Source organism: Salvia miltiorrhiza, chromosome 1 (genome assembly GCF_028751815.1).
Source record: "Salvia miltiorrhiza cultivar Shanhuang (shh) chromosome 1, IMPLAD_Smil_shh, whole genome shotgun sequence".
Classification (NCBI taxonomy): domain Eukaryota; kingdom Viridiplantae; phylum Streptophyta; class Magnoliopsida; order Lamiales; family Lamiaceae; genus Salvia; species Salvia miltiorrhiza.
The window spans coordinates 29525035-29545433 of NC_080387.1; the positions used below are offsets into that span (position 1 = coordinate 29525035).

At 34.3% G+C, this 20399-nt stretch overlaps 1 protein-coding gene across 1 annotated transcript; it reads right to left on the reverse strand.

Moving 5' to 3' along the window:
• Positions 1 to 14462: 14462 nt before the first annotated feature.
• LOC131018831 (uncharacterized) lies at positions 14463 to 19815 on the reverse strand. The gene is made up of 5 exons (XM_057947535.1): positions 18585 to 19815; positions 17725 to 18494; positions 17556 to 17645; positions 15116 to 15847; positions 14463 to 15016 (listed from the first exon to the last, which is right to left on the reverse strand). Exons 1-5 carry the CDS (start codon positions 18667 to 18669, stop codon positions 14891 to 14893), a joined length of 1803 nt encoding a protein of 600 aa, XP_057803518.1. The 5' UTR covers positions 18670 to 19815; the 3' UTR covers positions 14463 to 14890.
• Between the last annotated feature and the right edge of the window lie 584 nt (positions 19816 to 20399).

The following is a 20399-nucleotide window of genomic DNA, read 5'->3' on the forward strand; positions in this document are numbered from 1 at the left end:
TCTTTCGTTTTAAGATTATCTTTCCCGTTGTGTTTAGAAAATCTCGATGTGCGATTATAGCCATCTTGATTTACACATTGCGTATCATGTCTCATACACAGATGAGTCCTATTCAAATTCTTTCTATTCATAACATGAATATTCATGATGTTGTTAGAAAACTAATTAAACTAATGTATACCTCGAACTAATTAACTGAAATAAAGTTCAATCGTCCTCAAAGTGAACGTCCTCCATGAAATTCCAATGATCTCTAGATAAGTTTGGAAGGTATGTGTCATTACACCAAATTGGATTACTTGGCCATAGAATCTTTCAAGTGGCAAAGTTGAAGTTAGGTTGTATATTATTATATTATAAGTTAAGTTTGTTACATACTTGTGTTACAAAGTGCATCGTCTCTTTCCATTACGGAGAACATGGATACGCTCATGTGTCTGGGAGACTTGTGATGACCTTAGTTGTTGGGTTTCTTCACTCGAATCAGGCATGTTCTCATTAGAATTGTCTAAGACCAACACAAGTTTTTTCTAACGTGTTTTGTCCTCACTCGCACGTTCCCTGAGAAACTTCATAGATGGTCATCCATCCTGAAATTGCTCCAAGCCAAACACGCTTAACTTTGGAGTTTCTTCCACGTGGTCACCAAAAAAAAATGCATCTTGTTGGTATAAGTAGCACCAATCAAATCATTTAAACTCTCCTCAAATATGCAGTCTCATACCTGCATATTCTTGGAATTTCTCTATTTCAGGTGTGTTTCGGTTCGTTCATGACCACTTCGCTTTGAAGCACTTATAGGAGCTGCTCTTTGTCCGTGCCTTGTGCACCGGCGATCACTCCTTCGTTCTGCCCCGTGCATCACATGCCCACCAGCTTCTGTTTGGTTCTTCCCCAAACGACACCGTACTACGAGAGGTTTGACTTTGATACCACCTGTAACAGCTCGGCTCCAGACTTGACGACTGTCCCCATAGACCAACAAGAATCTTTTCTAGCGTATTTTGTCATCACTTGCACACTCCCTGAGAAACTTACAAATGGGTCACCCATCCTGAAATTGATCCATGCCAAGCATGCTTGACTTTGGAGTTTCTTCCATGTGGCCACCAGAAAAGAACATGCATTTTATTGATATAAGTAGTACAAGTAAAATTATTTGAGCTTTCCTCGAATATACAGTCTCATACCTACACATTCTTGGAATCCCTTTCTTTCGGGTTTGCTTCGGTTCGTTCATGTACCTCTTCGCTTCGAAGTACTTATAGGAGCCGCTCTTTGTCTATGCCTTGTGCACCGGCGATCATTCCTTACTTCTGTCTCGGGTGTCATAGTTTTAGTCATCAATTATTAAACTCAGGTGCTCGACAACCATTGTTGTCGCCTCCGCTTATCCTCTACCAATAGCCTAACCTCTAAATTACCTAATCGCCTCCCCCCTACTAGTGACACAATTATGCTATAATGCTAAAACACGTTATATGTCTCTCCTCCACCGACGACATAATTAAAAGACCAAGAATCAACTAAAATACATTAAAGCATATTCAATTTAAATAATCAAAATTACAATTTAATCTAAACAATATAATCGAATTCAGCTAATTTAAACAATGTAACATAATCCAACTAATATCGAAAACATGTAACCTAATCAATCAAAGTCACCCAATCTACCAACATCTAGGCTTGAAGTAGTGTTTTTCAAAAATGTAATTAATTATCATGTAAATTCGACCCTAAACTAATTAAGATGGATTTAACATTCTAATTAATTATCATACCGGACTAAAAAATACAATTAAATAAATGACACATTTAACATAAAACATAATATTTCACATAATTAGCATACTAATACAAATAATTGCCCTAAAAACCTAACACGTACTAATTAACTCAAGCAAAAAAAAAGGTCAAAATACTAATTAATCTTATCAAAATATTTATCAACGTTGTCAAATAAGTGCCCTAAAAACCTAACGAATTAATGATTAACTACGTGAAAATTAAAAAAAAATTATTAAATTAATATTTTAATGAATTGTCGATGGTGTTAATTTTTTAAAAATATAAAAAATAAATAAAAGAAAGTCGATCCGTTAGGCTCATTTTTTAACAATCTCCGTGATTAATCAAGAGTTATTTTTGTGGCGTTAACTATAGCATGCATATAAATTCTGCTTCTAGAAGATCTTCAAATACATTCTATTCACATACTATTACTAATAGTAATTATTTTGGAGTGAGTTTGTGTATATACACACACATATGCATGAATATAAGATGAGTGCGAAATCCTATAAATAAAGACGAAAGTAAATAAGTTGGATCAGATCTGGAAATAGTCAACTGGAAGACCCTCCAACCTCTTTCCATTTTCCACTCTTTCTGGTTGAAATTCTCAATGTCCCAAATATATTATATAAATATTTTATTCATCAACTTCTCCATCACTTTCTCTCTTCTGCGTGACTTCAACTCAATTAATTAATTAAATTCGATTCACATAATAAAAAACAAATTTATAGCATGCTCATTAATTTCTTCACGCTACAGTTTATAGATATATCTCAAGATCTCGAAACTAGTTCATGACACCAGCATTAAGAAAATTAGTTATATATATTTATTTATTTATACGCACACGCATATGATTATGAATATATTGCAAAAAAGTTGTGAAAACTAGAAAACTAGATTTCAATTTAGTATTTATAATTTTATCAATATTTATTAAGTTTGCGTTCAAAGTAATGGAATTAAATTGGGTTCGTGCAATAAATATTAATAAAATAAAAATATGAGGTGTTGGTCTTGCATGCACTCGGTCGCATATAGTATGCGACCGGTTACTTTTAATAAGCATAAGATATATATACATTTGTTTGCACAAATGTATACTTATGTAATAGTACAAGTTCTCATTAATAAAAGTTATAACACTTATCGTGAATAAATTTAATACTTTATAAATATTACATTTCATTGTAACAATAATTACTTTTTGTTACGACAATGATTACTTGACCAAATAGCTAAGAATATAAGTATTAATGAGTGAAAAATTACTAAAAATAAAAATTCTTATGAATAAAAGTAAAAATATTATTGTGAAGAAATGTAAACTTTCAAACCGGTCGCATGTACCCAATAATTTGCGAAATATGAATAATAATGCATCAAAGCGTCGGCACTCGGCAGTCATATTCATATAACATACCAATGTTTTTTGTTGAAAATTAAGCAAAAATTCGTGGATGTATATGTAGAATTTCTTTTGTCTACTTCCACAACTACTAATATCAAGCACAATGAAAACACGCATATGTCGCCAATAATCCAAAGGAAATCATTATTAGTTGCTTATATAAGTTTCTGTTTTACATAAAATTTACCAATTCTTGTCCTTTTAATTAATGTTTGCTATGATTATAATATATCTATAATTATTAATTTAATGTCAACGAGGTCTAATTCAAGTGTCAAAGTTGAGGCACTCAAAATCTCTCTTTTGTAAGAGGCGTTGATTTAATCCCTAATGACTTTATTTGATTATATATATATATATATATATATATATATATATATATATACCTCATGTAATTAATTATAAAACAAAAGGATAATTATTAATTTAATAATTCATGATGTTGGGGAAAATGACAGCGACAAATTAAATCATGAAAAGTATTGATGCAGAACTGATTTTCCACTTCGGTTGTCAAACACTGTTTCTGATTGTATTGATTGATGATTATTTGATTAGTAAAAAAACTAAGGTCTAAGGGAGTTGTTTTAAATTTAACCTAAACAATGTTCATACTTCTTTCATGCCCTTGCATACACTCCTTTTGAGCAACTACTAATATACTACTATTGCAACAAAAAAGTTGAGATTAAAAATAAAAAATAAATCAGCATCTAAGAATTCATATAGAGTTGTCAAAAACACGTGGCTGAATATGATAGGTTGAATCCAGGTATTGACTTTAAAGAGCAGCGTGGACTTGTGAAAAGCAAGTGTCCCTTCAGCTAATTCTCTTACTCGCTTTTCCAATTATTAAATTTAATTTAACCGCCTAACTATATATAAAAATCGCTCATAGTTTTTGGGGCGAGTTCGCATTATTTAATATTTGAGTGATTTAGGGATCGTTGCATTAAATTTAACTAAACATAGAATCATTAATTGTTTAATTATAATATGAATGCCTTGAAATTTGTTTCGATTCGATCTGTTTGACTGAGGTTCCAATTCTTTTATATGGAATCTCGTCTAATTTATAAATCACATCTCAATAAAATTGTTTTATTGAATCTTCAAAGTATTTAATATGAAAATAAATAATGGTGACCATTTGGACCCAAATGTACCCATTTCTCGAATTAAAGCTAATCATATTTTATTGATTTATACTATTCTTTATTTTCTATAGAGTATTATTTAAGTAGTAAACATTTGGAAGATATGTGAATTTTTTGTGTGCAATGTTATGCATTTTTATAATAATAATAATAAAATATTTTTTTTTTGAAAAAACTAAAAAAATTGCGGGCAAGCGGCAAAAATACCATATTTGTAAAAAATGAAATACATTTTTTTGTAAAATTTAATGCATTTTCGTGTGAAACTTTATGCATTTTTGTGTGAAATTATATGCATGTAAAACATGTCTGTTTTGAAATAATCTAAAACAAATTAATTTTTTTTAATATTCAAAAAATATATTTCGATTTTACCCTTGTGCAGATTTTGTCTTTGAAGGCCTTGAAAGCTCCTTGCCACGTGTCACAATCTTGATGCGCCACTTGTCCAAAATGTGTGGTCCAGATTTGGTCATACGTCACTACCTAAGAACATGGGAATTACATGATCATATTCCTATTTATATATATAGGGGTGGGTTAAAATAAAAATAACTCTTAGAATATAAAATATGAACTATTTTCAGCCCTTAGATCATCAAGATCTACAGTTGATTCATCACCTTATTGGATGAATTCTTGGTCCTGAGTTCGAATCCCATAGGTAGCAAAAAAAATATTTTTCGCAATTTATAGCTTTATACAACAAATTCATACGTGTTCTACATAAAATTCATACATTTTTGTTAGTTTGTATTTTTTATTTTAAGAGCTGTTTTTACGGTAGCATGGAGCGCTCCAATGAGATCCCCTATTTTTAGTGAGATCTTACACGATCTTGTGCATTTCTTTTATCAACCATATGACTAATATTGTACCTAAAGGGCGAATTTTTTTCTCAGGGTTCGAATCCTGGAGGGAGCGAAATATTTTAAATTTCGTTATTCATCAGTATATATGTCTTATTCATTGAAAAATAAGGGTCTCAGTGTCTCATGAAAAATAAGGGTCTCATTGAAGCGCACCCATATATATATATATATATATATAAACTAATAATAATTAATTATACTGGACCGATTTAAATATTCGTGAAGCGTTCGATAATTAATTAATACCTATTGTTATCTTGCTTAATTAATTGGGTTTCGTTAAAACTCATTAAATCGGGCATGAACAAGCCCTACTAGCTACTACTTAATTACTTGAATTCAAACTTTTTTTTTCAAAAGCAGTAATGAATTTGCAGCTATGAAATCAAAGGTTGGGATAATAACAATGAAAGAAAAAGAAAAAAAAAATTATAGACCAAAGAGTTGAATTAGACTTTAATTTCCTCATACTTGACCTCCTGACCTACCCTCTAATAGACTAATACATGTGTATCGTAGTAGGTTGGTGGACTCCAATGAGCCCTTCTAATTGCATATTTATATCTTCAATTTTTATCCCCAAAACAAATTACCTAATCAGAAGCAAGCAAAAAAAAAAATTAAAAAATATATAGAGAGAAACTGAGAAATAATTATATATGATTATTACCTACATACCAGATCATCTTTTTCGGCATCTTATATTCATCAAAATTGCGGACTTTTCTTGGGATTTTTTTTCTTAATTGTGATTAGTTAGAAATTATTGGTTTCAATTCAGTAATATAATTTGTCAATATACGTTGAAGGGATGAAATCAGCGACTCATGGTTGTATCGAAACTAACGGATTTTCTTTTTATGAAAAAGGGAGGAGCAACAAAAATTTCTCTTTTTGAATTCCTTTTTTTCTTCTTCATTTTTACAAAGAAAAATTTTATTATTTTTCATTCTTTATTTTCACAAAAAAGAATCATATTATCACATAAAAATAGAGGGGTAATAATTACCCCTCCTTAGAGTGAAAAAGAAGAAATATTTTTGTTTTTAAATTCTCTTTTCTAAAAATTGAGGGAAAAGAAAAAATGATTTAAAGGGATAAATTTTTGTGATAATAATAGAGTTAGTGCTTGTTTGGTTCAAATAAGTGGGGGAGGAGGGGTGGGGGGGGGGATGATAACAATAACTGTTACTACTACCTTTTATTGAATGCTTGGTTCAACAATGCAAATGAATCACTACTAAGAAATTCTCTTTCTTATGAGCAGTAACAAATTGGGTGATTGGATTATCCACAAATAAGGGTAATGGTTAACTCATTATTCAAACCAAACAACAAGTATGGAATTCAATTAATTGAATTCATTTCCAAGCTTCCAAAAAGTCTAACCAAACATGGGTTTAGAGACAAATGATTGAGTATTTTTATTTTCAAATATTAATATATTTCCAATCTCGTCCTTTCAATTAAATATGAATCAAGTAAAACTTACTCAAATGATAAATCAAGGGCCTTGGAATATTCTAAAATTTCAATTCATCTTAATAAATAGGGAATTTTAAACGGTGATTGATCAGTATAAAGACTGTTGTGTTTGCGTTGGGGGCGATTTTAATTCGGTGAGGACGATCTCGGAAAGGGAGGGGCGGGGAGTCCATTCTTCGCCTAGAGATCTCCAGATTTTTGACAACTTTGTCAGAGGAAATGTGTTGGAGGAGATTCGTCTTAACGGTAGAAAATTTACATGGTATCAGCCTCAAGGTTTTTGTAAGTCCAAACTTGACAGATTTCTCGTCAACGAGAAGTGGCGGCTGATGTGGCCGAATACTAAAGCTAGAGGCCTCCCTAGATCGGTTTCGGATCACTGCCCAATCATGTTGGATACTAAAGTGGTTGATTGGGGTCCGAAACCCTTCCGCTTTATCAACGCTTGGCTTAATCACCCGGATTTCGAGAAGATTGTTTCAGAGTCGTGGCAAAGGGGAGGCCTGTCGGGATGGAGCTGCTTCGTTTTCAAGGAGAAGCTTAAGAGTTTGAAGGAACATCTCAAAAGATGGAACAAATCAGGCTTTGGATTGATCGAGGAGAACATCAACAACCTCAAATCTGATATCCTTAAGTGGGATATCATTGATGATACCTTGGGTCTGGAAGATGACGAAGTGGCAAAAAGGAATGAGTCGATGGCCAATCTTTTCCTCCAACTGTTTCTTTTATCCCAAAAAGCAAGAGCTCGATGGTTGAAGGACGGAGATCTTAATAGTGGTTTCTTCCATAGGATTGTCAATGGCCGAAGGAGTAAAAACGAGCTTGCTGGTCTTCTGGTGAATGGGAGATGGATCGAAGAACCGGAGGAGGTAAAGCAAGAAGTTAGAACTATTTTTCAGTCTCAATTTTCCAGCGAACGAGGGGTCAGGCCCATTCTTCCGGATGACCTTTTCCAGAAAAAAATCCCACAAGAAACGCGAGAATGGCTTGATTCTCCTTTTTCAGAAATAGAGATTAAGGAAGCTGTCTGGGGATGTGCAGGGGACAAAAGCCCGGGGCCCGATGGTTTTAATTTTCTCTTCATGAAGAAATGCTGGAGTATCATCAAACGAGACTTGTGCGATGTTCTGAAGGATTTTCACTCCAACGGCAAATTGGCGAGAGGTTGTAAACCTTCTTTTATCGTGTTAATCCCAAAGAAAGAGGCGGCTGCTGAGATGAAAGACTACAGACCTATTTCCCTTATCAATTGTCTCTACAAGGTGATCGCTAAAGTGTTGGCTTCGAGAATCAAACAGGTTATGCACTTTATCATCTCTGATTGTCAGAGTGCTTTTGTGGAGGGAAGGTTCATCCTTGATAGTGTTATTGTGTTGAATGAGATTATCGAGGATGCTAGGAAACGGAATATTGGGGTTTCTCTGTTTAAAGTGGACTTCGCAAAGGCTTATGATACTGTCGATTGGTCATTCCTAGATTTTATGCTGGAGAAGATGAACTTCAGCCCCAAATGGCGCCAATGGATCTCGGGCTGCCTGACTTCTGCAACTGCCAATGTGTTGGTTAACGGCAGGCCGTCGGGTGAGTTTCCTCTTCAGCGCGGTCTTAGACAAGGCGACCCCATTTCGCCCTTCCTCTTCCTTATCGTCGCTGAAGGTCTGAACCTCCTTATAGAAAGAGCAATCCACAAGAATCTGCTGGAGCCGGTTAAGATCGGAAATTCAGGATGCCAAATCTCCCACCTGCAATATGCCGACGACACGATGTTTGTGGCTCCGGCCAAGAAAGAAAATATCTGGGCGTTTAAATGTATTCTCAAACTTTTCGCTTTGATTTCAGGTCTCAAGGTTAACTTCGATAAAAGTACCCTCTTTGGAGTTCGGACTGAATTGGCTGCTGTCAAAGAAATGGCGGATCAACTAAACTGCACAGCAGGGGTCCTTCCGACTAATTATCTAGGGATACAGATTGGAACTCGACTGACACGGGTGGCAAATTCTAAGTATATCGTCGACAAAATCAAGAATAGAATTTCAAAATGGAAGAACCGAAAGATTTCTTTGGCCGGCCGGATTACTCTGATACGCTCAGTACTCTCTTCGATCCCAATCTATCAGCTATCTTATCTTTTACTCCCCAATAGTATTTTGACTGAGATCCGGGTTATGGTGGGTAACTTTCTTTGGGGAGGAGGTACGCAACAGAGGAAGATCCATTGGTTTAAATGGGAGAATCTCTGTGCTGAGAAGGATAAAGGTGGGCTGGGAATCAAAGACATGGAGAAATTCAATAAGGCCTTGATGGCTAAGTGGATTTGGCGTTTCCTCACCGAAAAATAGACCCTTTGGGCTCTGGTGGTCAGGGCAGTCAAGGGTGATATTGATTGGGATAAAGATGGGATTACCTTGAAAGGGGGAAGGGTTTCGGCTTCTTGTTGGTGGAATAAAGTGTTGAGTCTGAGCAAGGGGGAAAGTGGTAGATGGTTCATGGAAAATCTGGAATTTCAGTTAGGAGAGGGTGAGTCAACATCTTTTTGGAATCATCACTGGACAGGGAGTACGACACTTGCCGACCGATTCCCAAGACTTTTCCGACTCAGCAACAACCCTGGGGGCAGCATTAAAAGTATGGGAACATGGAACGATGGAGTCTGGGAATGGAATCTTGAGTGGAGAAGAATCCTGCTTGATAGAGAGAAAGTCCAAGTTTCTACCCTCCTGTCTTTTATCAACAATTTCAAGTTGGTGATGGGGAAACCGGATGGCTGGAAATGGAAACTTTCGCCGGATGGTTGTTTCACTGTTAAGTCGGCATTCAAGGCAATATGCGACGGGGTTTGTGCCCCCCAACAGAAGAATCCTGCCTTTTCTTACATCTGGAATGCCCCGGCTACACACAAGGCTAAAGTGACTGCTTGGAGGATGATGTGTGGAAGAATGGCGACGATCGACAATCTCTTGAAGAGGCAGGTTCCTATACCGAACTCCGAGACTGCTTGTAAACTCTGTTACCTAGAGGATGAAGACACAGAGCATCTCTTTTTCTCTTGCCAAAAGTCCACTGAAATCTGGTATATGCTCCTCTCCTGGCTCGGTGTCCAGTCGGCTCTTCCTTTTTCTAGAATTGCCCATTTCCTTGCTTTTATTAATCTCGGGCGTAAGAAGGATGTCAGATTCCTTTCCGGTGCTAGGATCTGTGTGGTTTGGTGTGTATGGAAACAAAGGAATAGATGCACTTTTGACCAGGGGTGTTGGATCAAAGAAAAAATTGTTGCAGAAATCAAATCTCGCCTGTGGGGATGGCAGAAGACTTTCCAAATGGGCTCACTTCCTTCTGATTTCAGATCTTGGTTTGAAGCAGTTAGCTTTGTGGACTGATCTCGTTACTCTTCTTTTGTTGTTTTCTCCTTCGTCTTGTGACGACTGCTCTTCTTTCCCCCCGTTCTGATGTTCTTCTTTTGGTACCTCTGGTACCTTTCGATCTCTCAATAAATTTTCCCTTATAAAAAAAATATTAATTAATATTTTTATCGATTAAGATTAATCCTAAAAAATACATTTATTATAATTTCAGATGTTACCATAAAAATGACAAATGGTCAACGCAAAGATTGCATTGAACAACTATAACATGTATTTATGTAATCTCCCTAACCAATTATTAAGCTTTTAAAAGATTGATTAGTCAAAACAATTTGATCAATTGATTTATTTTCTAAATGAATATAAGACAAAAATTAAAGATTTCTCGCTTTTTATTGGACTGATAACATTCCAATCAACATTCTGAATATATACACTTATTTGGTATCCATATCCATGTTTGAAAATAAACTGATCAATAAAAATAAAATAAGTAATACAATGAATAATAATGCATAGTTACTGTATCGTTAAGATTAATTATCACAAGAGTCAGGTGAAGTTATTTTCAAAGAGGAATAGTAAAATAAGAAAGGATATTTATTTTATCTCGAACCCTCTTGATTAATAATCTGAAATACTAAATGCATAAATAACACTAATTATTATTTAACTATCTAGGCTTATAAAATCTACCAAACATGAATAAATATCGAATAACATCTAACAATAAGCAATACAAGAGAAAATCTAAAGGTTTAATTATAAGAAAATAAAAAATCTGTACCGATCTTAGTCATAGGCCATCACAAAATTTCTATGTAATAATGACACTAGGGTTGGAATTTTCTTTCTTTACTAATAGAGGCTTCGGGATTTAGCTTTAGGTTGAATTTATTTTAAGAGGATAATTACGCTATGAACTTTATCTTATTTCATAATATCAAATCGAAGAATGAATCTACACACTAAAATTCAGTTAGTATTTCGGTTTCAAAATAAAGTTATTTATATTTTTGGGGTTATTTGTAATTTGACGTTGAAAAGGATTTAGAACTGCAAATAGTCCTTAATTAGATCTATTGTAAGAGAGGCCCATAATAATGCTAAGTTGAAAAATGCGGTAAAGCCTTTTGTTAGCTTTGGCCAAAGACCTAACTCACCTCTACCACCTAATTAAGTCACCTTAATTTTAGATTTTATATGAAATTAGATAGCTACAACACGTGTGCTTATATGTGTGCATACATATATTAATTTCGATATATCCAATTTGGGCATGTCAAATTCGATTTACCAACGACATGGTATCGTGATTATTGTTTATTAATTTTTGCATCACTTTATGTTTCTATGTAGCACAATATTGGTATAAGGTTCATGGTGTGGGCCTAATCTAAGTATAAATGAAAATGTATTACTAATTCAACAGTTTATCATTTCACTAAAAAATGATTATATATTCCGCGAAATTATAATATATATTTTTACCAATAATTAACTTTAATAGGATTTTTATTCATTCATCACAATATAAGCATATTAATTATAAATTGTTTCCCAAACCAAATAATTTTATAATAACTTACAAGTTTAGCCCATATTTGGTTGGACTTTTTTGGAGTTTAGAAAAAGATTCAATTAATTGAATTCATTACTATTTGTTTAATTTGGGTATTGAAATAATCATTATCCTTACTAATCCACTCACCAAATTTGTTACCTTTCAAAATAGATGAGAAATAAAAGAAAGAAAAAGTGTTCAGATATATCTCAAGTAGCAAGGCATTTACTTTTTCAAATGAAAAAGTTTATCAATATTAGAATTTTGCCCTAAATACCGCTAAATACCTTGACTAATATCTTTTTCGCATTTGCATCAATTTAAAACTGAGTTAATTACTCTTAAATACATAAAGTTTCACCAAATTTTAGAATTACACACTACCTTTAAAATTTGCTTCATAATACATCATCTTTCCATAATTTCTGATTTTTCTAATAATTAATTTTCCCAATCATAAAATTGACGTGGCCACCGGAATAGCCGCGTGAATATACCGAACGATGAGGAAAAACGATGTTGTCCTTCCTAGATTCAAACGACGTCATTTAAAAAAAAATGACCTTAAAAAGAAAGATTTGGAACAGAAAATACTAGACGAGACGAGAGAGAAGAGTTGGAGAAATTAAGGATTCAACATATTTGGGGAAAAAACACTATGAATAAGGTTAGATTTTCATAAAATGTCGTCGTTTACATTAAGTAAGGATGACGTCGTTTTATTTTGTCGTCCGACATGTCCACGTGGCCACGTCAATTTCGCGATTGGGCAAATCAACTGTCGTGGGAAAAAACATAAAGTAATGAAAGGTGACGTAATTTGAAGCAAATTTTGAAGGTGGTGTGTAATTCCAGAAATTGGTGAAACTTGGTGTATTTAGGAGCAATTAACCCTTTAAAATATTCTGTCATAATATACCTCAAGTCCTCAATTATGTTATTAAGCGATTTTTGCATTCTCCAATAAATTACTCCCAAATTGAAACTAACTTGGCAGCCGAAAAAGTTGATGTGACACCATCACTCGAATACTAAACGACAACATTTTCATTAATAATAAAACGTCATCGTTTTATATATTATAATTTAAAGTGTTTGGTTGTAATTCAATATGCCCATAATAGATTATTAGGGTTATTATGCCCTTAATTTATCTTAATTAGGGTTCTTTAAAATAAAACGCATGCAGCTGAGAATTGCACCCTACCCTCATCATTAATAAAATTGACACGTGAATATATTAGTTCGTAGGATGCAAAAATCTCTTAATAACATAATAGAGGTATATTGTGACAAAAAAAAAATTTAATTGATGCAAAATGTGGAAAATATATTAGTTGGGGTATTTAGCGGCATTTAGGCCTAAAAATTTTAAAGAGTTAATATACTATTGTAGCCCATTTCATATAGCATAAAAAAAATTATCCATAAAGATAAAAAAAACTGAAAATATCAATCTCTTACTCCCTCCGTCCCATTACAAATGTCTCATTACTTTTGGGCACGGAGATTAAGAAATGTTTAAAAAATAGATAAAGTGGGTTGGTGAAAATTATTTAAATATTAAGCATATAGAGAGAATATATTGCCAAAAAGGAATGAGACATTTGTAATGAGACATCTCATTATTGAAAGTGAGACATTTGTAATGGGACGAAGGGAGTATAACGTAAATTTATTAATTCATCCTTACTATTAAAAAATAAAGAATAAAATAAATATAAAGTAAAATGAACAAAAAAAATACTTATTTAGATAAAAATGAACAACAATAATAATAATCAAAGCTTTAAAAAGACTTTGATTCCAAATATACTTCAAACGAAAGTGTTTTATTCGAAATATTATTTTAGAATTTTTCTCTATCAAAATCGTGAATTGAATATATTTAATTTGAATCAAATAGTGTGAAGTCGAATCGAATAGTAGGAATTTTCTAATCGAATATTCGATTTATATTTTTTAAAATACACTTGTAAAAAAATGAAACAAATATTTGATTCGGTTCGAATATTCGCGAATTAATGTATGAACCGAATACGAATATTAAATCAGATTTGAAAGATATTCGAATACCAATTCAAATATGTAATTATTTTTACGAATATGAATCAAATCCAATACATCCCTTTGCCGCCAACCCTCTCCCCTTCCTCGTCGCTGCCCGCCAACATTACATCGCCACAATTGCATCCCCTTCCCTCTCTCGCCCTTATTTCTCTTCCCCCCAGTACTCTTTCTCTCTCTCCTTTACTCCCTTGCCATCTCGACCTTTGAACAATTATTGAATACTTTTACAATGTTATACGATTTTTAAAATTTCGTGTATCACAATATATTTTACATTGCTATACACTTTTTTGCAAAAAGTATGTAAAGATAGTAAAAGTGTGTAATTGCAAGAAAGTGTGACAGTGCAAAAATGCACTATTACACATTTTTTGCAACTATTACACGATTATGCAAAATCGTGTAAACTAAAAAAAATGTATAACAATGTATTTTACACTATTACACACTACATGAGTATTTTGGTCAAAAATATTACTATTTTTACAATTTTATCCACATGACTAGAATTTCCTTTTATTAGTATAATTTAAGCTAGATTAGGGTGCTTCCTCAATTTTAAATTCTATTTTCATTTCACGTTAATTGAAGGAAATGTATAGATATAACTAGTATTACACAGATCATTAACACACATTTACACAAAACGTGGAAATAGGTAAATAATTTCTGATCATTCATATTATAAAACTTCATTCTGAAGCAGAGGAGCTGCTGATGGGGTTATAAAGAAAGATAGAAAGAAAAAACTCGTGAAATGATAAATAAATGAAGAGAAATGTAGAAACTGGAGATGATTCTCTTTTTGCCCGAACAAAAGAAACAATATATCAATTGTTCAAAATATTTCCCCTATTTTTGCAAAAGGCAAACACTGTTAAGACCCAGAGCTTCATAAAAACCTATTTCTATTCTCTTCACTAATTTTTTTTTTACCTTATGAAAAACTCTAATCCCCACCGAAGGGCAACGGTCACTAGAAGTAATCATCAGGATGTACCATCAGTAAATTATTCCTATCCCACTTCCACGAAACACCAAAACTATCGAAGCGTTCTACTTCGTGCAAACACGTGATTGGTCGCCAGCACGGTATTTTTTCCACAATCGAAAACAAGAAACAAAAGGGCCTCCACAAAACAAGGATCTCAGTAGAAATCAGCACCTCAAGATTCCAGCTTAGCATCAGAAGAACTCAATCCAGCAGAAATGCCCCCAATATGCGAGTCAAACGGAAAGATTTTTGGCGGTGCCTCTTTCAAGATTTTGAGGGACGGCTTTGAATTAATATACTGCTCAGCATAGAAGTAACAATTATTTCAATAACAGATACTAGTAATACAGCAAAAAAAGAAGAAATCAGTATACATGGAGGATGAGGCATAGTGTACCTTAGTAACATCCTTCAAGAAAGCATTGATTTCGTCTTCAGTAAGACCACCCTCATCACCCTCGGCATTTTCCTCCCATCCCATAGAACGTAAGAATGCAGCCTCTTCCTCCTCTGAGAATATAACATCCAAGCTAGGATGCTTCTTTCCGTTGCTAATATGCTTCTGCACATCACAAGCATCACCATTTTCCTTTCTGTCACTTCTGATCTCAGATAAATTGTCCCCACCCAACCTTACACCAACGGAAGTTTCACCAGCCTGAGAAGTATTAGCACACATAACCTCCATCTCAGACTTATCTGAAGAGGATGGTGAAATTGCAGTGGTAATCTCCAGGAGGGATGAGGAGCTTGCTGTTGGCAGATCAGCGATAGAAGAAGAATTCTCCATAGATTTCTTCCTCACTGAGTTGAAAAATTCATTGCGGCTCTTAGCTTGGGATGTGTGTCTTTTCTCCAGTAGAGTGAATACAGGCTTGCGGTCATGGACTGGGTTGTTTGTTGGTCCCCTAGTTGCTGTGGATCCAGAAACAGATGGAGCAGCAAATGTAGAACTCACAAGTTTGCTACTGCTTGTCGGGCTCAAGCTATCCTTCATAGCAGGAGCAGTACCATTCTTTTCCCGCACTAACTTGAGAACATGGAGCTTCCCCACATTTGATGCTTTTGAAACATCACCTTTCAGAGGCCCAACCACCTTATTTTTCTGTTTATCTGAAGAACTGAAGACCTGCGCCATATAACAGCATAGTTATGCCCCGGTAGAAAGTAATCTACCAAATACAATTAACATCAATAACCAGGAAGTAATCGTGTTTACACAACTCATTTTTAATGGAAGTAAGCCTTGTAGAAAACAAACTTTTGCAATTCGGCTCAAATCATGGAATATACTCGACAAGTATGGTGGCAAAAGATACAATGATGGACAGTGGCCAATTCACCCTACCAAAAATAATAGTCTCTATATCAGGGGCCCAAACAATTAATACAAATATTCTCGCCAGTCTCCAACAAAAATAATAGTCTCTATATCGGACATTCTCTCTTTTAGAATATGCAATTTCAAACCGTCACATCATTAGCCACTCAGACCAAATACTTCGATAAGATAAAGATTCAAAACTAAATAAATAAAAGTGGTCATGAAGACATGAAACCATTCTATCCATTAAAAAATATCAATAATTCCATAATGCAGGCATCTTCTGCATTCTGCATCACTTATGGCCTAAGACAGACATCTTCAGTATCCTCCATCATAATTAGCTTGGAAAAACTAAGATAGTCTCACTTTTTTTTGTTCAGAGTTAAGGGGGTAATAGTCAAATTTGCGATCAAATCCAGTCACTCATCCTTGTGTATTTTTAATTCTATAAAGCTTGGAACATAATGGTATCCCGTGAGACCACAGATTTACAAATATCTTCATTAAATATAAATTCAAATCGGCAGGAATATCCGGTGAATGCAGATTCAATCCACTATATGGGGGCGTTTGGTTTAGTGGATGAGATAGATAGGATTGATAAGATTGATAAGATTGGAGGAGTGATTAAATAATCCACCCAACTATGGGGTGATAAATAATCACTCAATTGCATGATTAGATGCGGGCCGAATTATCAATCACGGGTCCAATCATGCAAACTAAACACTTAATTAAGGTGGATTATTTTATCAATCATGCCTTATCACTCAAACCAAACACCTCCTATGATGACAATGCATAGACGCATGAAAGCATGATCAAAATTACAAAGAAGTCAATTAACATGAAAGAGAAAATAATAATTATAATAATAATAATAATAATAATCAAGCAAAATCTAATGCTATTTTCTCTTGTCAACTGTTTTTTCTCATCAAGATTATAGATGTGCATATATTGTATGCCACAAAACAAATTGTTCACCTAGTATAAAACAAAAGAGATGCTCTCAAAAATCAATATGGTTATTGGGATGCCCCTCTATGTATTATTCCATCATTCTCAAATTATAATATCTAAACTATCAGCCTCTCCACAGACAACAATTGCTAGTCACTGCTATACCTTGATCTTCTTCATTAAAATACCAATTTGGCTCATTGGACAAAACCAAAAGAGAGAAAGTACAAGCCTAATACTGAAAAGAGAACATCACACGTATGCATACCACAAGGTCATACTTTAATTATGGTTTATTCAATGGGTAAAATCACGCAGGTAAGATTAATTGCATCAGGAGCCTCTGTCTGTTATGAAGATCTGACTTTGATTCTGGCACATCCTGAACAAGAATTTTTCCACATTATTCTATTGATTTCACCCAACTTCAGAAAAGAAAGCCAGTGATATTGAACTGATAAACAGAAACACTCTTCCAAACTCATCATTTAACAATTCTACAAAGCACATTAAAAATCAAAGGCATATCATGTCTTAAAAGTCTCACCAAAGTTTTAGGCGTAGACGGCGTCACAGGAATTAATTGCCTAGATTGTTTGATAGCCAGTTCTTCAAGTCTCTGAGTTCCCACAGATAGCTGCAAAAAATAACATTTGAGTATCATCCTATGAGCAAACATATATATACTCTCTCTAATATAAAGACAATGGACCCACCGATGGAGTAGTTTGACCACGATTAGGAGCCTGAGCTACTGCTTCTGCCATATTGAGACTGGTGCTTGAACCCAAAGCCACATTTACAGAACTTGTTGTACCTGCCTGCTGCGGGGGAGAGATGCCATTACTATTGCTTCCAACTAAAACAGGAACCTCTGCCAAAGCCGAAGTCCATTTTTCGCCACTGACAATAGTTGAGGAGCCTAAAGGTAAGCCCTGAATAGCAGAACTCAAACCAGGAGATGGGACTCTTCCAACCTCAGGAATAACTGTTCTTTCTTCAGATCCCAATGATGGGAAATCTTTTTCAAGAAATGTTTTCTTCACTCCACCAATGGAACTGCTCTTAATAAGTAAATCATTGGCTTTAGTTCCAATGGTAGTGCTCAAATCAGTTACAACTTTCTTGTGCCGTGTGTCTACATTGTTTCCAGAAACCATTGAATGAGAACACCTGAACCCATCCCTCTCAGATTTACCTAACGAGACGGCTCCTGATCCATCTGACGAGTCCCGCCATCGACGGTCTCCCATAATTGATTTTTCCCTATCACGAGAATCATATGTATTCCTCTCCCTCTCCCAATCCCTATCATGTTGCTTGCCAAAACTATTGTGAGACCTCAGATGACCAGAACCATTACTACTAGAACTTCGGCGGAAATATAAAGAGGTGGTTCTGTCAGAACTAAAAGATCGTCCAAAATCATTACCATTACTATTCACAAATGACTTATTTCTTGCAAGCTTCAATGAAGTTTGATCATCTAAACAACAAAAACATCATCAGAAACTCAAAAAATACAGAAGACTGCAAATGTTTGAAAAAATAGATTGGTTTAAGAACGTGAGTTTACCTGAATTTGATACAGAGTTGCCACCATTCAGACTTCCAGCATTTTTCAACCATTCTGGTACTAATGTGGGCTCACTTCTTTCCATAACTGGCACTAAACATTATCTTGTATGAAACAATAAATGAAGAGAAACCCGACTCTCTTTTTTTAAGTTGAGGACTATGCATCCATTTTCGCACCCACTGCTAATGTGGTACTAATTATTGCCACGTTTCAACTCCCAGACAAAATCAAATGTCCATTGTCACAAAAGTTAAGACTAAACTCTATAATGATAATACCCTTCACCATAAATCCCTTTTCGTTAATCTCCACCTGACCACCCTAATGGCCTTCTCCAGTACTCATCAGCAAGAATTCCAACAAGGAATTCAAATGTATCTAGTCCTCAAGGACACAGGTACTCAAATAAATCTGAAATGCGCAATACATACAACACTAGCTTTTCTTTATCCAATATATACAATATACCAAGTCAATCAAGAACTCTCCCACTCAATCAGTCAGAAAAAAAACAAATTTATACACCTCTCCACTGCAGAAAAGGCTTCGGTAACAGCTTTTAAAGGCCTTGGCACTCAAAAAATTCAAGCCAACTGCCAACAACACCCAAGTATCACAACAGCAAGTAAATTAACAAAGCCCACTAAATTTCACCCCTCTCTGCGCACATATAACCCGAAAACAGAACAATCCCTCGGAAAGAATGTGAATAGAAGCATAGATAACCAAACCCTATACCCTAAAATCCATCCAACAATTGAAGCCCAAAAATCCCTAGGGTTTGAGCAGTCCAGCAACACCCAAAATCCCCAAAAAGTCAGAAACAGTCCTTATATATATATATATCAATGACTAAACGAATAGACTGAGCCCGATTTTTCTGAATTGCAATTGAGAAACTAGAAATCTATACCCTCAGTAGTCGCCTTTTAGAGGGAAGAAAACCCTACTCCTCTGCTCTCGCCGCCGCCTGAGTCGTTTTATGTCGTTTCAGAGTCAGCAAGCAAATATGTTAATCGGTGAAATTTTTTTGCTAGAGAAGAAAACAAGTAACGCCTAATTTCTCCCTCTTATGCTAAACTGCGCAGCAAAGTGTGATGGATGAGCAGAGATTAAATCTGTGAAAAGTTGACGAGAGAGATTAGAGAGAGATTTTTGTATGTATATATGCGTTGGTATTTTGAGGAAGTTTGTGTTTCTCTCCGTCTGTTTAGCTTTGCTAAATGCGAAGAAAGTCAGTTGTATAGCCTTATTTTCTTTATCTATTCCGAGATGGTTTTTTTTTTTCTTACTGTATTTCTTTCTTTTCTTTATCTATTCCGAGATGGTTTTTTTTTTTCTTACTGTATTTCTTTCTTTTCAAAAGATTATGTGATATTTATCACACTGGTCAACATTCATCAAATAAATACTTGTATTTGTTTTTATATTACTATCTTATTGTATTTGAATATATTAGGATTCGTCAAAAGAAAATTTATACAATCAACGTATATTGAGATATTGCCTATATCTAAATTTAGATATGAACACTTGTTAATAAATCGTCTCAAGTGAGACTTCGATTATCAAGGTCACCATATTTTGCCCTTGACACTAGAAATATCTTATGTTTATGTTTATGATAACATATTAAATTTTACGATTAAAATTAATAGTTTGAGGTTCGAACCGGTAAGTATAATATTCGATTTTTTAGATTAAATTACAGTTAAATAATATTGATATAATAGTTGAGATATGTGAAAATATCACATAATAAATAGAGATAAATTCATTATTTAGTTAATATTGATATAATAGTTGAGATAT